General features: G+C 48.5%; 1 protein-coding gene across 1 annotated transcript in view; it reads right to left on the bottom strand.

The window, feature by feature from the left end:
• klf7a (Kruppel like factor 7a) overlaps nucleotides 1-14,253 on the bottom strand; it is a 34,521-nt gene extending 20,268 nt beyond the window's left edge. The window contains exon 1 of the mRNA XM_086200932.1: nucleotides 13,837-14,253. Within this exon, the coding sequence (XP_086057058.1) occupies nucleotides 13,837-13,938 (102 nt within the window). The 5' untranslated portion in view covers nucleotides 13,939-14,253. The remainder of the gene's footprint in view (nucleotides 1-13,836) is intronic.
• Between the last annotated feature and the right edge of the window lie 1,491 nt (nucleotides 14,254-15,744).

Genomic DNA, 15,744 nt, shown 5'->3' with positions numbered 1-15,744 from the left:
TTCCACAAATTAGACAAATAATAATCCCTTTAATGACATTCTAATCACTCCTTGGAGGCATTTCCAGCTAGCCATGGCTTCATTTTTAAAGTCACAAGTGTGTTACGCTGGGTTCTCATCAGCTTTGTTGTTTCCTGTTTGACTGACAGTCGGTTTATTGCTTGTTGCATGCTTTCATTTTGAGCCATTGGTCACAGCTAATAAGGTGTTTTTATTCAACACAATTCTGCAGACAAATCGCACCTTGCATGAAGAGCAGGATCCGGAATGTTGCTCCTCTGTAAAACTTACATTTTTATGGCTATTTGGTGACTGACTTTTACGGAGGGAAAACTTTTCATGTGTCTTTTCCTGCCGAAGCGTGTGTGTGATAGTGCCTGTGCCTCCCCATTGATCTGGTGAGCCAGGCCAAGCCATCACTTTGAGGTGACAGCTAAATGACCAGTAGCCCAAGGCACTGTCCATCTCGCCTGCAGCCTTTGTGAGTCTGTGTGTGTGTGTGTGTGTGTGTGTGTGTGTGTTTGCATTGCAGTGCCTGATCGATACGAAATGATATCGTGCAGGAGCTCATCAGCGGTGGCCGTCGCAGCTGACAGAGACGGTAATCTATAGCTTCACTGAGCAATACTTACACAGCAACCCCCACCTGCACTCGCACACACAAAATCTGCACAAAAAAAGCAGCCCCCCCCCCTTCCAGTCTAAGCTCCCCTTCAGGGTTTTTGAGCCTCCAGATTTCCTTGGAGAGCAGCATGGCGTCATCGGCGGACCCCAGAAGAGTGAGGAACCTGCCTAGGGGGCCAGGAGGAGGGGAAGGGTGGAGGGCGGGTTAGTGGGGAGATAACACTTCATTTTCCTGGATCTGAATCGCAGAGCGCCCTTGCGTCACCCTGGTATTCTCAGTGGCGGTACTGGCAGGGGGTGCTGTGTTTGGCCAGGAGGGATCTCGGCGCTCCTGATGCTCCGACGAGTCGACGGCGCGGGGGAGGAAGTACACACACACAAAGAGACAGAGAGAGTGAGACAATTCATCTGCCTTGAGGAGACATAAAAGACAGACAAGCAAAGGAGTCCTCCATCTATGCGAAGGCTAGAAGAGGAAAGTTAGGAGAGCGTCTTCCTTCCACACGAGCAAAACATTACACTGCAGATTAGCGTAGAAGGAAGAGGAGGCGGGGGGACGAAGCCCCCTCTCCTCATTGACTAACAGCTCCATCTCTCCCAGCAGCTGAGCCACACCTAGCTTCTGATAGCACACCGCGGAAACAGCTTAATTACACACACAGCCTTATCAGACGACATTAGCCTCACAGTAATAATCAGAGCCACCGTCAGCCCTTCCGTCAAAGCCTGGCAACGCAGCACCTTGAGGCGATTTTACACAGTGTGGGCTCCGAGCTGATAACAGACATTGCAGTTGTTAAATTACAATTTGCTGACAGAGTTTGATGGAATAAAGCACACTAGGTTGTAAACCTGACACCTCTTTTATGCGCAGTCAATTTTTGTTTGAATGAGCTCACTAATAGGCAGGATGAGATATTACTAGATTTATTCTGGACAGGGCGATTGTTTCTTTTGCTCACAGCGAGGTAAGAGACACGACCGACGCGACACACACGCGCCGGATCTTCAAAGTGGCTTTCATCTAGCAGGAAAGCCGTGATGATGGAGCACTCGGAGTGCAGCAACCTGGTGACCTCTGCTTAATGGAGCTGAAAGACATTTCCCCCTCGCTTTCACCAGCAGACGCAACAGAAAGCAAACATCCACTTCATCCTGACACCAAGGACGTCTCCTTCATCTTCTCTTCGCACAACATGGAAGCAAACAAGGAAAAAAAAAGAAGAAAAGAAACAATTCTGGCGACGGCTTTTTCAAATCGTTACGAGTCAATTATGAGCTTATTTGAGCCGGTTCAGGTGGGAGGGCTGTCAATGTGACCAGAGAGAAGCAAATGTGCAAAGAAGTCAGGAAGTGGGCATCGTAAGCTAAGCCATCTTGGGAACTTCCCCTAAAAGTCTGGGTTCCTTCCACGTGACTCATAAATGCATCACACCTTTTGGGTTTTGAGCCTTTGTTTTCGGATGGCGCGGCGCCAGCTTCTCTGATTCTGCATCCTATTTAAATCTACGCGCGTCATGAAAGCTCAGTGCTTCTTTGGATGTCCCGGCTGGACACAAGCGTTCCGTCATCATTCCTGCTGTCCACATCCATCATGGTTCGGAGTAGAAGTTCGATTCATGTCATGATTCACAAAACCATTTTCATATCTGCCAGACATCGAAGCATGGGTTCGTACTGGAGTGGAAGCGTGGTGAAGATAACGACTGCACCTGCAAGCGTCCCCATCGAATGGATTAATAGCATCACCACAGGGGTCTCAACAAGCCTTTGAGCTGCCGTTTGCTTCCTAGCACGCAACCGTGAATTGAAAATCATTTTCGGATTGTTTGGTTTGGCAAAAGAAACAATCGGAGTATTGTTCTGAAATGTACTCAGTTACACGGTGCAACAAGAAGTCCTATCCTACGTTAGAGGCACTAAAACAACTCGTTGTTTCTACAATTCTCTGACGAAACAAACAAGACCGGGACTTCATCAGCCAACCCAGCAAACCATTTTTTGTTTTTTTTTTGGAAAATTAAATTGCGAGAAGAAGTTTCGACACAAGCGAAGCAAACCACCAGCTCCACCAACCTGACGTGTAAAGAGATTAAACCGGTGAATATCTTCCGACCTTGGGAGTGAAACAGACATTATTACGAGGCTCACGATACAACAAGTGCACGGAATATGAAGACGGCTGGTGCTCCAGCTAAATAGCTTGTGACAATGTGTGGAAAATGTCTTTTTGTTCTGGTATTTAGTGGCGAATTGGAGAGGTGAGTGTGAAAGAGGATCGAGGGTCAAAGAGAAGAGAAGAGGCACCGAGGAAGAGGAACGATGGAGAGGAGGATGAGATTGGAGCGAGGAGGGGAGTAGCGGGGCATGGAGGGAGGGGGGTATAATCCCGATGACTGGAGTCGTGTTTCACTCGCTGGGGAAGGGAACTCTGTCTCTCTTTAACTGGATTTGGGTGAGCTGCTGTTTATCGGTGTATGAGTCGCCAAGCGCTGCCTCTCAGCTGTCAAAACCATCCTAATCTAATCAGAAGACATTTCAGCCATTTGCTTTCAACACGGCGGCGGATTGGACATGTCTGTGTGCTCTATATGTGTGTGGGTAGATAGAGGGGGTCGGCGACAACAGTGGTTTTACACCGGGGTTAGCAGCTTGCAGCAGGATTTGGGGAGTCTGCGCTCCGGATGTGGGGACCCCATTGTGTGCGGCGGGCTGGCTAATCTTCATTACCGCACACAATGATGGGGCAAGAGAATGGGGCCTTGGCTGGAAAAGGCACGGAGAAACAAAAGAGCGGCGAGCAGTGAAAGAAAAAGAGAGAGGGGAGGAGGGCTGAAAATAACAGAGGGGAGAGGGGGGGAGATAAAGGGAACAGTGAAGCGGAAAAACTCCGCTTCCTCCTCATACGGTGCCAGTCAGAAAGGGTCGTTCGGTACCCCATTCACGTCCACAAAGCGTGAAGTGCAACTGTGGCGCCGTGCCCGCACTGATAACAACCAGAATGGCCTGTCCTTACATGCTTGTGGACGGCCGAATTAGAAGCGTGTGTTTACCCATGCAGGTGTTGCGTAACACTCCGCGGGCCGCGGTTTCATCGCAAGACGCAAAAACCGAGAGCAAGGAAAGAAGCAGCGAGAGCAGGTCAGTGGCACACTCTCGCCAGGCCAAGGTGGATGGTGTGTGTGTGTGTGTGTGTGTGTGTGTGTGTGTGTGCGCGTGTGTGTGTTAAGCGTGCGACCGCGTGAATGGGAGGTGGGGCACTGTCGCCTCGTCTTTATTCCTGTGGCAATGCTTTCAAAACAAACCTGAGTGACAAAGATTAGCCCAAGCTGCTTAAAATATTGAAAGACGTCTCTTTGCCACCGCTTCCACTGCAGGCTCGCCTGCAAGAGACAGAGCGGAGCGAGGGAGCGGATGTGAGTTTATGTTGTACAAGGATGGGCGGAGGAGGCAGGATGGCAGACTGAACCCACTCACCCCTCACTGCCGAGAGGACGGCTCCTCAGCCAGGAGGGAACCTCAATTTCACCCTGACAATGGACAGGAAGGTGCTCGAACTCGTAGATTTGGGCCTTTTATGTCTGGAAGTGTCTGTCGTCCCACAGCAGATGATTAGAGGGCGAAGGCCTCGGAGTGAAAGCTGCGTCGGGGTGAAAGTTTAAAGGCGTTCAAATTCCTGCGCGTTAATTTAATAGGAGGTCGCGACAATTGCGGTGAAACGTGAGGCACGCACACTGTACACACCACCTGCTCGGCTGAATATTCGCAGCAAAACAGCCACTTTTCTTCTTGCTCACACACACACACATGCATAAACCCAATAAACTCTCTGTGAAGCTCTCTCTCTCTCTCTCTTTCTTGCTTACACACACACACACACACACACACACACACACACACACACACACACCAATGAAAATTATTGATGTGCTCTCTTATAAAACAGTGGCTGCTCCCTGAAGTATTCCTGGCAACATCACAGGCTGAAAATAGCTGCCGACCCAAATAACTTTCCCCGCCGGAACGGAGAAGGAGCCAGACCAGAGCCACCGGCAACTGGCTTTACTAATTGGCATCATTTTACAATGAAATAATATCTGGGGCAATAGACTGAATAACACATAGCAGTAAACTGAAGAGCAGGAGGATGTGCTGTCTAGCCACGCTCGCAGAGCAGCGAGCGATTTGAAGCAGGGAGAGTTAGGGTGGGGTGGGCGAGGAGAGGGGGGGCCGGATTCGTTCTTGTTAGCATAAGTTATCAAATTCTTTTTTCCCCGAAAGTACGCAAAGGGGAATTGTGCAGTGAAACATTAATGTGACACTATCGGTTTAGTTAAAAGACGGGGAAAAAAACGTCTACAGCAGGGGTTCTTCAGTGTTTTCAAGCCAAGAGGAGATTTGTAGCGCTGATCCCCACATGGAAAGAGCTTGTTTTTATTGATTTTAACAGTTCTTACACTTAACACGAGAAGATAATGGTGCAGAGCGGATATGAAACACACTGACACACACACACACACACACACTCACACACACATCGCCGGCAATTTTTCACGTTCACACGGAAAATGTCCTAGGACGGAAGTGCAACATTTTAAGATGGAGTTGGGGCACCTGTGAGGTTAGGCTGAGGCTGAGGTTAGTAAATGGGCTACAAATAATGTACAGGTGACTAAAAAATACCTGGATGTGTCACCAGAACAGCTGCAACGGTCAGAATATCTTGATTAAAACTTCCAGTTTTTGTCCGCGGAACAAAACGACCCTGCAATCTTATTAAAAACCTCATGTTTCGTCATGACACCCCAACATCTGACTATAAAAGAAAATGGTGGTTTTGTCGCAAAAACAACGGCTGCAAATGTCCCGACCTCTCGCTCCTGGCTCCCTGGGTTTGGTGCGAACTTTAATACATCGCTTTTCCGCAGAGAGTGAGGGAAAACCGCCTGCCGCGCGTGACGATAAGAAATCACTGCGGCAAATCATTTCTGTCTAAAACTGCGGGCCTTATTCTTACATGACGGGGGAAATTTGCGGATCCGTGAGGAAAACATCTCCAGAAATTACTTGAAACAAACTGATTTTCATGGCATTTTCAGACAAAAAAAGACTCAATTAGAAACAGTAATTACTTAATGGGATGGGGATTTTGCCAGTTACCCCCGGAAAGTCATTTCCTGAGAGCAGAACTGCTCAGAAGGTAGACTGGCCCCCTGAAGGAGGGGTTACTGGTTCGATTCCAGCTCCTCCAGAGACCCCGAGGCCTTCTATAGCGCCCCCTGTGTGTTAATGGGTGAACCAAACTCCCACTGTAGACCCAAAAACTGCATCTCACGCGCTCACAAGGAAGTTAAGAGAGGGAAGGGGGCCCAAGCGCAGACGTCTTTGGGCAGCGTCAGGAAATTCATCTAATCAAAGGCTTGCCATGCCATCATTAGAGCTTAAACACACACTGCCTTCCTCACATACCAGAGCAGAACAATGGCCAAACAGAGGTACGCTGTCACGCTGATGAATGGCTCTTCCCACAGGTCTCATTAAATCACACGGGGGCACTTCCCGGGCCGTACCAAGAGTTAAGCCGAGTGCAGGAATCATCTAACCCTCTCTGTCTGTCGACTCTTGACACTTGTGTGACCTTTTTTTTTTTTTAAGGGTGCGTGTCAAAACTGTATTTTTCATGATGAGGGATGGTGCGCTCTGGTTTTGACATGTAGGCTAATCCCTATTCAAGTTGAATCTGCCGGGTTTGGAGGATACGAGTGTTGAGACAACGCAGTGCTGCAGGGGCCTGGCATGACTGAAACCATGTGACGCAGCCACTCGGCTGCAGATACCAGCGTCTTTGAGGTGATTTCAGATTAATCTTGCAGTGAATCTGACATCCAGAATTTCCCAACACGTGAACGATGTCATACAAGTCTGACAGACACGTGTGATTGTGTGGTTTTTGGACGAAAAATGCATCGGGATATCAGATCAGGTGGCACGTAACAGGAGGAGAAATAGCGAAAACGCATGAAAAAGAAAGCAGGATCTTTACTGAAGAGGTGGAGGGAGACAGACGGAGGAGAAGTGACACACACTCATCAGCCGGCCTGTCACTGGAGAAGCTTGGGGCAGCCAGCAGGTGGAAAAACACCACCGGCTTTGCATGTTGGACAACCATGCACCGAGCCCAAACATGTGACTGCACACTTCTGAATCCAAACAAAGCGGCTGGCGCTTACATAATTCATCTAAAAGTCAAACACGCGCCTGCTCAAAGCCGATAACTGGCATTGTTATGTCTCCACTGCACCCTGTGACACCCTGAATGCAACCTCAAGTCAAGATAAACTCCTTTTATGAGTCTTTAAAAAAAAAAAAAAAAAAAAGCCCACTCTACTCCAAAAAGGGAGCAAGACCTGCAATTTCAATTCGGCTGCGATCTTGACTGGACTGTCTTGCTTTATAAACTATCGGAGCGGCTTCCGAGCTGGCGTGTCCTTGTGGCTGTCACCACCAAGAGCTTAAGGCAGTGATTGATGACTGGCTTCTGATGACAACAAGCAGTGGTGTTTACTCAGGGCAAATTGCCCTTGTCTCTCTCCTCCCTCCATCTCTTTCTCCCTCGTTCTTCCTCTCAATCTTTCGGAGGGAGAGGGTCCACATGGCTGCATGTCTGGTTTCTGGAAGGCTACGAGTCCCTCGGGGTGAGATTAGCATCCCGGACTGACAGCTAAACAAGCAAATAGGCCAAGTCTGGGCTTCCTGCTTGCCAAAGCTGCCTAGCAACAGGTAGGCAGTAAGAGGGGATGTAACGCTCGGTATGGCACAGCCAACGATGGCCATAAAATGCCTGAACATTATGTTAGCATGTGGCTATTATCATACCTAATTGATTCCAAATATGTGCACAGGCTGTTAAATTAAACTAGTTGAGGATGATGTGGGAGGATGTGGAGGGAAGACAATGAAGAATACTTCAACCTGGATTACTTAACATGAAAATCATCATTTTCATGAAAAAACAAAATACTCAATCTCACTCTAATGAGGTGTGGAATGAATTTGTTTCCAGTTATTTTAATATCTCTCGCCTGTAATTGGATAGTTTCAGCCAACGACATGGAAACAGTTCCCGCAACGTGACAGATCGACTGAACGGCGCCTGCTCTTTGGTTTGCACGGCCGCTCATGAGGATTTTCAAACGAATACTTCGGCCTTTAGTCCTCATCGAAAAAACAAAAACAAAACTTGACCTGTGACTCATGTTTTTCAGCTACAACATGTTGATTCGTGAAGTTGAGGCGCGGAAGATGCGAGAACTTTTTTTCAGCCGTTTGCGGTGGGAGTACAACGTGTTGAAGCTAAAACACCAACAGTGTGACGAGGTGCAGAGCGTCGCTTATGAACTGAACCTTTTTTTCTGGTCATTTTTAATTTAAAATTTTTTTTTTTTTTTTAATCCAAATCGGATGCGAACAAGGAGCCGAAACAAAACACAATCTGGCAACGCTGCAGTTTGTGGATTTGAAAAAGGTGACAATCGATTAAAAACAAACAAATACATAAAAGTGCATTAGCGATGAATGTTAACTTTGGAGTGGAACCAGTTGGCCGGTCAGATATATATTTCATCCAGGGCCGTTGCTTTCTTGCCAAAAATGCTCCAAAGCGCTTGTTTTCAGGAGATGGCCTGCAGTTTCCTGGGCTTGACGCTAAGCTACGCTAACCATCCCCCTGGCTGTATTTTTGTTTAAAAGTCGTCTCTCTGTCCGAGGAGAAGTAGCTCGTCATCGCGCCCAGCCGATACCAATGAGGAAATACTTGTGGTGGAGGGAACCGCGGTCTGGAATTTTCACTGTGATGATGTGAATACCTTTGATGCAACATTTCTCCATCAGCTTAGCTCAATGCAAAGGGACCTTAATTCAGCTTTGTGCCAAGTTTTGATTGCGTAACTCTCCCAAGTTCAACTTTCTTGCAGAGAGACTGAATATCAATGGGGAGGGTGGGGGGCAAATCAAACAAGGCAGCCGTGCCTTCGTCAAAAACTGTCTTCTCAGAATTTGTCAAAGACGGAGAGAGCAACAGAGAGTGATTCCAGAGTGTCAAACGAGTGCCTGAGCCTTCTCTTCCTTTCTCTTCCCTCCCTGCGGCCGCTGAGCCGGATGGCAGCAGCCAAGCATGTCCGATCACTGTAAGGTGCTGTAACGGCTTCACAATTTCGGCTCAAATGATGTGAAAGTCATTGCCAAGCCATGTGTGCTGGTGTGAGGCGAAAAAAATGACTGGCTCCTCTTCTCACTGTTAATCAAACCTGGTGTGGCAGAGCGTTTCGCAGACGGAAGCCATACATAAAGATGTGCTTGTTCACCACGCTCCCCTCTCCCCTCCTGCCTTTACACCACCACCCCCTCCTCCTCCTCTCTCTCTCCCCCCCCCTCTCTCTCTCTCTCTCTCTCTGACGGGGCCAGTCACCAGAGTGTCAGACAAATGAATACCTCCACCGCCGCGCTCTCTTTCATCAGCGCTTCCCACCTTTTCATCAGCGCCCATAAAGCAGTAGCAGGCACCCATCACTGGCAATCGCCTCTCAGCTGCCTGAATGATGAGACAGAGGTGGCAGAGTTCACCGAGCGCTCTTATGGCAGAATGGATGTTACTGGGTCAGGAGGTCGTTCGCACATCTCATTACACAACATACACACAAACCTGTACGCCCACATGTGAGGATGCCTTTATGAAACACACACACACACACACACACACATACAGAATGACCTCAAATGAAGAATCCCGTGCAGGGTGTGTCACAGGACGCTGGTAGATTGTAAAGGATATCAGTTGCAGTTCTGTTCGCATACAAGAGACGCAACCAAAGTTTATGACTCAGCCAAATTACACCACCTGTTCATCCTCACTTGTGCTCACAGCCTCACCTGCAGGTGGGATTTAAAAAAGGAAAAAGATGCATTTGAAGACATGTTGAACGTGCAGAAGGAGCCAACGCTTGAAGGACTGACCGCGCGTCTTAGATTTCTCAGTGTCACGTTTGTGTCATCGCTGTTTGATAGATTTTTCAGAAACGTGAGCAAAGCTCCCGGCATCTAAAACAACCACGCGCCCAAACGTGTCTGAAGCTCCAGCACAGCCGGCCTCTCTGCCTGAAATTTTAATTCGATGACGTCGAACACGGACCTGGAAATGTGATGGCTGATTAGAAATGCCCCGCAGCATCGTGGATAGTGAGAAAAATACAAATAATGAGAAGAACTTTTGCTAAAATACTCTTTTTTTTTTCTCCTTTTCAAGCTCTATACGACATGGGAATTGCTTAGTTTGGTTGAGGTAACTTGGAGAATGGACTGGATTGGAGAGAAGAGCCATGCCTACCTGCTCGTATCTTTCAGACTCCGAGAACGAAGCTAATAAATAATTGCTATTTGCAGGAAAACAAGCTCGGTCTTGTTAACATAAGTGCTGCTGCTCTGGAGCTAAATTGCTGCTGCAGCTCATTTATCTGTTCATTCTAATTGGATGATCTCATAGCTCTTTTATGATCCCCCCCCCCCCCAAAAAAAAACAACCAAAACAGAAGTGTATCTTTTCTTAGAATCGATGAATTGAGTAAGAACCTTGTGGCCGAGGAACTTAAAAGCAAAGATGCTGCATTATGCGCCGCTGCACAAAGGCTCTCTTTCATGCCTGGGTGCGTGACGGGCCGGGCCATGTCAAATAGATTCTACGTGGCAACCATCTTCCAGATCTTCTGACTGCTGTCGGGTTAGAGACGAGCACAACGCTGCGGGAAATCAATTTCATATTTGGAGCATCATGAGGAAGCACGGGCTCCTTTGAATACTTTAGGATGTCTGGAAATTAGCTGCAATTATAAGAGCACTGGCGTGTTTGGTGAATAAAACGATTCAGAGCCCTTCTGCATTCTGCAGTCCCAGGCTTTGTTCAAACGGGACCAGACGTCAGTTAAACGGGTATTAACTAAATTTGACTTTGGAGGGCTTCCAAACTTGATTTGAGGAATTCCGCGTCTAATACTTACAGTTGATGTGACATTTTAATAAAGCCACAGGCGCCGAACAAAGACACTTCCAGGAGCTCTACGGAGACAAATAAGATTTGTGCTTCTTCCTCCTCCTGCCCACAGAAGTCTGTCCATTACCAGATTGATTTAATTTTAATTTGCATAAAATTACACCAAATTGCTGCGAGTAAAAGGTCACCGCGACGACGTGAGGTGTGTTTTCTGAGTCGGCGCCAGACATCTTTCACTCTGGTGACAGGTGATCTACATAGCAAAGAAACCGTGAGCTTAGACAACGGCTCTGCGGAGATCAAAAATCCATACAGTGTTGCTGCTATAAGAAGGAGGAAGAAGGGGGGATTGAAGGGAGGGATGAGGAAGACAGACACAGGAAGGCGGGGGCCAGTTGGCTGCACTCCCCATCACGCCTGCTGTGTGTGAGAAAGCAGCTGTGGCCAACTGAGGATTACATAACACGCTGAGACGCTGGTGTGCACGTATGCAGACACGCACATATGGATGTGTGTGTATGTGTGTGTGTGGGGGGCACGCGCGAGTGTGTGTGTGTGTGTGTGTGTGTGTGCACTCAGATAGCGCAATTGCTTGTGCTCATCCTCCAGAGGGGTCACGATCAAACTCCGTGCCCCTGACCGCAGCCCGGTGTGGTCTCAAAATGAAGAACTCCATCTGACTGTCTATCTGCATTTGCTCGTCAATCCTGGGGGGGTGGGTGGGGGGGGGGGGGTGCTGGAGGAGTTTGAGCCCGCCGGACTGTGAAATGCGAAACCCGGCAGCAGCGAGGAGAATGTGCGTGCTCTGCAACTTCCTCCACCTCCACAGGGCTGCTGTTGCTGCCTGGGAAATGTGCGTGCTATCAAGTCGCCAGCGAGAAGCAGATGTAAGTGAATGCATCGCATATGGAGGTCAGGCCGGAGCGCCCGGCTGCTCCTGCCACATTTAGAAACACCAGGGCCGATCCGTGCACGTATGGAGGCCCACGGTGCACTGAGCTGCAGCGTGGAGACATTTCGCTTGGCACTCCAGTCTAAACGTGTGTGTGTTTGTGCGAGTGAAGCCATGAGGGTAATAGATGTGCTGGAGGTTATGATGTGCGTCCCCAGGTCAGATACTGATACTCTGGAATCTTCCCGTCAGCCTGGAGAAGCTCCGAAGACGCCGACGAACCTTCGTCAGGACGCCAAACGAAGCTCGTTTACAAAAGAGCAGAACAAACGCTGGAAACAGCAGCCAAGATAACAAGCCTCTCCATTAAGATGCAAAATAATATGTGTCTTTGAGGAGAAACTGGGTTCCTCAAATAATGAGTAGGTTCTTGTTCCAAATCCAGCTCAGTCCTGCTGTTTGTTCCAACTCTGAACAACCAACTGTACTGGGATTTGGAGGCGAGACAGCACATTTCAATTTGGCGCTGTTAGGTTCAATAATGGAACAAATAGCAGCCACAAATGTACCATCTGCAGACCTCCAAAACACTTTCCTCCTTCCCTGCTCCCCATCCCCCTATTACCGCCTGAATCATGCCTCACAGACACCAACAGGGGACACAGTCATCATTCTTGCCATCGCATCTCAGGGAGCCATTTAGGCCCGACAACAATCTCACTATCAGACCCCATAAAAGCATCAAATTCTAAATTGTGCCTGGAATACAGAGGGGATTGCTCAAACTGCGGGTCACGGCTGGAGACGGAGCTTTTAAGGCGAGACATAATTCCTGTATTCAGGGGGACATCTTGGCGCTGCTACGATGACAACAAGAGTGGCTTTAAAGAACAAGTCTGCTCTGCATCAGGAGAGAAGAAAGTCTCCCAAATGGGTTTTATTCATTTGTATAACATGTCATTTCTTTTTTTTTCTGCAAAGAAAAGAGATTACACTGTTAGGAGGTGGAGTGGCTGAGGAAGCAGTTGACATTTCTGTTTCTGCAAAGTCTCCAACTGCAGGCTCGGCAGAGAGTTGGTGCTAAAACCTGATGTCAAATGTGTGAAAAATGGCTTCTGTCTCCTTTCTGTCTTTCTTTTTTTAGCACAATAAAATAACAGAATATTACAGAAATCAAGTCACAGCTGCTTTGATTCAGTGAAAGGAATGAATAAATAAATAAACGGACATTGTGTCTCTGGGAGCTGCAGACAATCATTCCAGTCAAAGAAACACTGACATTTCCAGTCTGAGCTGATAAGAACTCACTCTTCCATTTGCATTCGGTATTGATTTTGATGTGGGGGCTGTTGGGGGAGGGTGGGGGCACGCCAGCCCGCACATGTAATTTAAAATGCACTGACAGTGAAGGCAGGGAGTTGGAAACTTGTTATGAAAAGATGCGTCGGTGGCGAACAGTGGGATGCCAATTAGGCTGCCTGGCCACAACGAATGGATCCACCGTCACGCACCGGTCTCTCTCTCTCTCTCTCTCTCTCTCTCTTTCTCCTCCTCCTCCTTCCCCTAGGCACAGAGAGGAGAAGAAGAGGAGGAGGAGGAGAGGGGGGCTGAACAATACAGGCATCAAATTTCCATGCAATGATTTTTTTTTTTTTTAGCCTAGTGGTCAGTCAAGTGCAGCACAACGAGCATGGGGGGGGGGGGGGGGGGTTAAAATGTGCATTCAAATGAAAAGTTGCAACTATGATAAAGGGCACGGTCATAACTGCTCCCTGAAATATGAGCCGTCAATATGAAGAAGAAGAAGAAGAAGAAGAAGAAGAAGAAGAAGAAGAAGAAGTAATGGCCGCGGAAGTGCCGGCGCGTCTCACCACGTGCTGGCTCACTTCTCCATCTCTGAACTTGGATGGAGGGAGGGAGGGAGGGAGGGAGGAAGAGTACGAGGAGGAAAATGTGCATCTTTCCTTTTTTTCTTAACTAGCATCTCTCCACCGCCACAAAGAGAGACATGTTCTCACATGGATTATGGAGGAGAGAGAGAGAGAGAGAGAGAGGATGGAGGGATGGAGATGCATAATTCACGACCGGTTGTGTCCCGGTGATGGGATTCGGATCTCACCCCCCCTACCCCCACCTCCACCCCCCACCCCAAATGCAAAAATTGCGCTTGACAGCTTTATCATCTCCTCCACTTTTCTCCCAGAAACTGTCAGATATGCGAGTTCTAAAAAACAAGAACAACAACGTGATGTGGCGCCCGGGAGGAGCGGAGACGTACCTGCTGCCAGTTCTCCTCCAGCGAGGGCATGGCAGAGAAGTAGCCGGTGTCGTGAACGAGCTGAAGTTCCTGAAAGATACTGTGGTTCGCCAAGACATCCATGCTTACGCTCGGTACCGGGGGGAAAAAAAACAACCAAAAAAACAACCAAAAAAAGAACAAAAAACCCCAAAAAACAAAAACAAAAACAAAAAAAAAAACCCAAGAAGGATTTCCCCCCCCAGCGAGAAATGCGCCTCCTTTCACGGCTCTTTCAAACCTCCACACGTTGCACTTCTTTCATATTAGTCCACGGGAGGAGGCGGTTGAGTTGCTGGGTGCAGCGAGGAGTGCGGCTGAGGCGTTCAGGGTCCCTCTACCTGCGCGCATTCCCGGTGCGTAAAAGAGACTGGAGGAGTGATGGAGGCTCCACGCGCAACCGTGTTGCCAAAATAGATACTGATAGGGAGCCAAGGGAGGGGAGGGGCGTGCGTAAACGAGGAGGCGCGGTTTGTTTGTCAATCAACTCCCCTGCTTATCCATTTAAGGCGAGTGGGCGGTAGAGGAGCTATTAAAGGGTAGAGAGGCGGGGTTAAGAGGATGTAGGCCGCGGGATTGGTTCCGGCGACCTGTCACTCATGCCAAATAAGGGCTGGATAGGTGAGCTATTTATGGATGGGTATATTAGATTTGGAAGAGGGTCTGAAAGGCTAGTGTGAGAGGAGAAGCCGCGGAGTAAACATCATGTGCTCACCAGCAGGAGCTGGCCTGCTGTATTGATCCAGCGTGTAAATATGAAATCATAATGAGACTCAGGTTGAGGCTCCGTCAGACCACACAGGCTCTGGCTGTGCACTCAGGATGAGCAAAATCGCCTGAAATGACTTTGTTTCACAGCTTTTATAAGAAAACACTCCCTCCACCCCCCCACCAGTGACAGATATGTGACTTTTCCCCATCATGTGAGAGCTGAAAAAAAAACACAAAAAAAAAAAACCCCACAAACCCCTGGGATTCCTGCACAAGTTGTTGACTGAGGTTAAAAGTTGTGAAATGTTCATCCCAACATGTGACGCGCAGCCAGGGGCCGACTCTACTGACCCGCATTGATAACCATCAGCCTGTGGACAGACACTGAGTGTGTGGAATGATGAATAAGCGGCTACGTCTCGCCCGGTGGGGCGAGTAATACCGCTTATACTCGCTCCTTCTTTGTAAGCCATGGCAACGGTGCACTTCCACGCAGGCTCAACAGAATTGTCTCACACAGTCTTGTAGAGGTCTGTAATCTCATTACAGAGCAAAGGGGAGGCTGGCCGAGGGAGACCGGCTATGCGGTTTACGGATGGTATTTTTTGTGGGGTGGGGGGTGGGGGTGGGGTGGGGGGGGCTGAGCTCAGGCGGACAATGAAGCTCCCGCTGACATTCATCCACACAACTCACTCTGCCTCTGCTCCTGCTTCAGTGTCTCCTGCTGCATTTATTCCTTCCTCCTCCGTGATCCCGTGTTACCGCCATCAGAACGCGACACTAGCATCACCGGTTGCCATGTGATACAAAACCACGAAGAAAACTCACCCAATCCTGTTTTATATTTAATGCACGTTCCCTCAGACAAAACAGGGGTTTAACTATTTGAATGGGATGTAGTTGTTTTTTTATTTTCTTTATTTTCGCTCCCCCCCCCCCCCACGTGCCTTCTAAGCGCCATCAAACTAGTGGAGCTCATCTCTCATCTTCTGTGTGTCAGCTGCTCTCAAGGCCGAAAACATACTTTAGGATGCACGGCCACAATTGGACGGAAAGGAGAGGTACGCCGTAACCATTTGTTTGAAATCACTTTCAGCCTCTTTATGCGTAAATCTGAAGCCCGGCGTGTCAAATAAATCTACCTTGGCTCAGAACCCAAGGATAGCGGCGGTGTCGGGC

This window comes from Aulostomus chinensis, chromosome 1 (assembly GCF_037954235.1).
Source record: "Aulostomus chinensis isolate RoL2024-O1b breed Wild chromosome 1, RoL_Achi_v1.0, whole genome shotgun sequence".
Lineage (NCBI taxonomy): Eukaryota > Metazoa > Chordata > Actinopteri > Syngnathiformes > Aulostomidae > Aulostomus > Aulostomus chinensis.
Note: the sequence above shows the minus strand (reverse complement) of the source record. Positions and strands in the feature narration are given on the sequence as shown.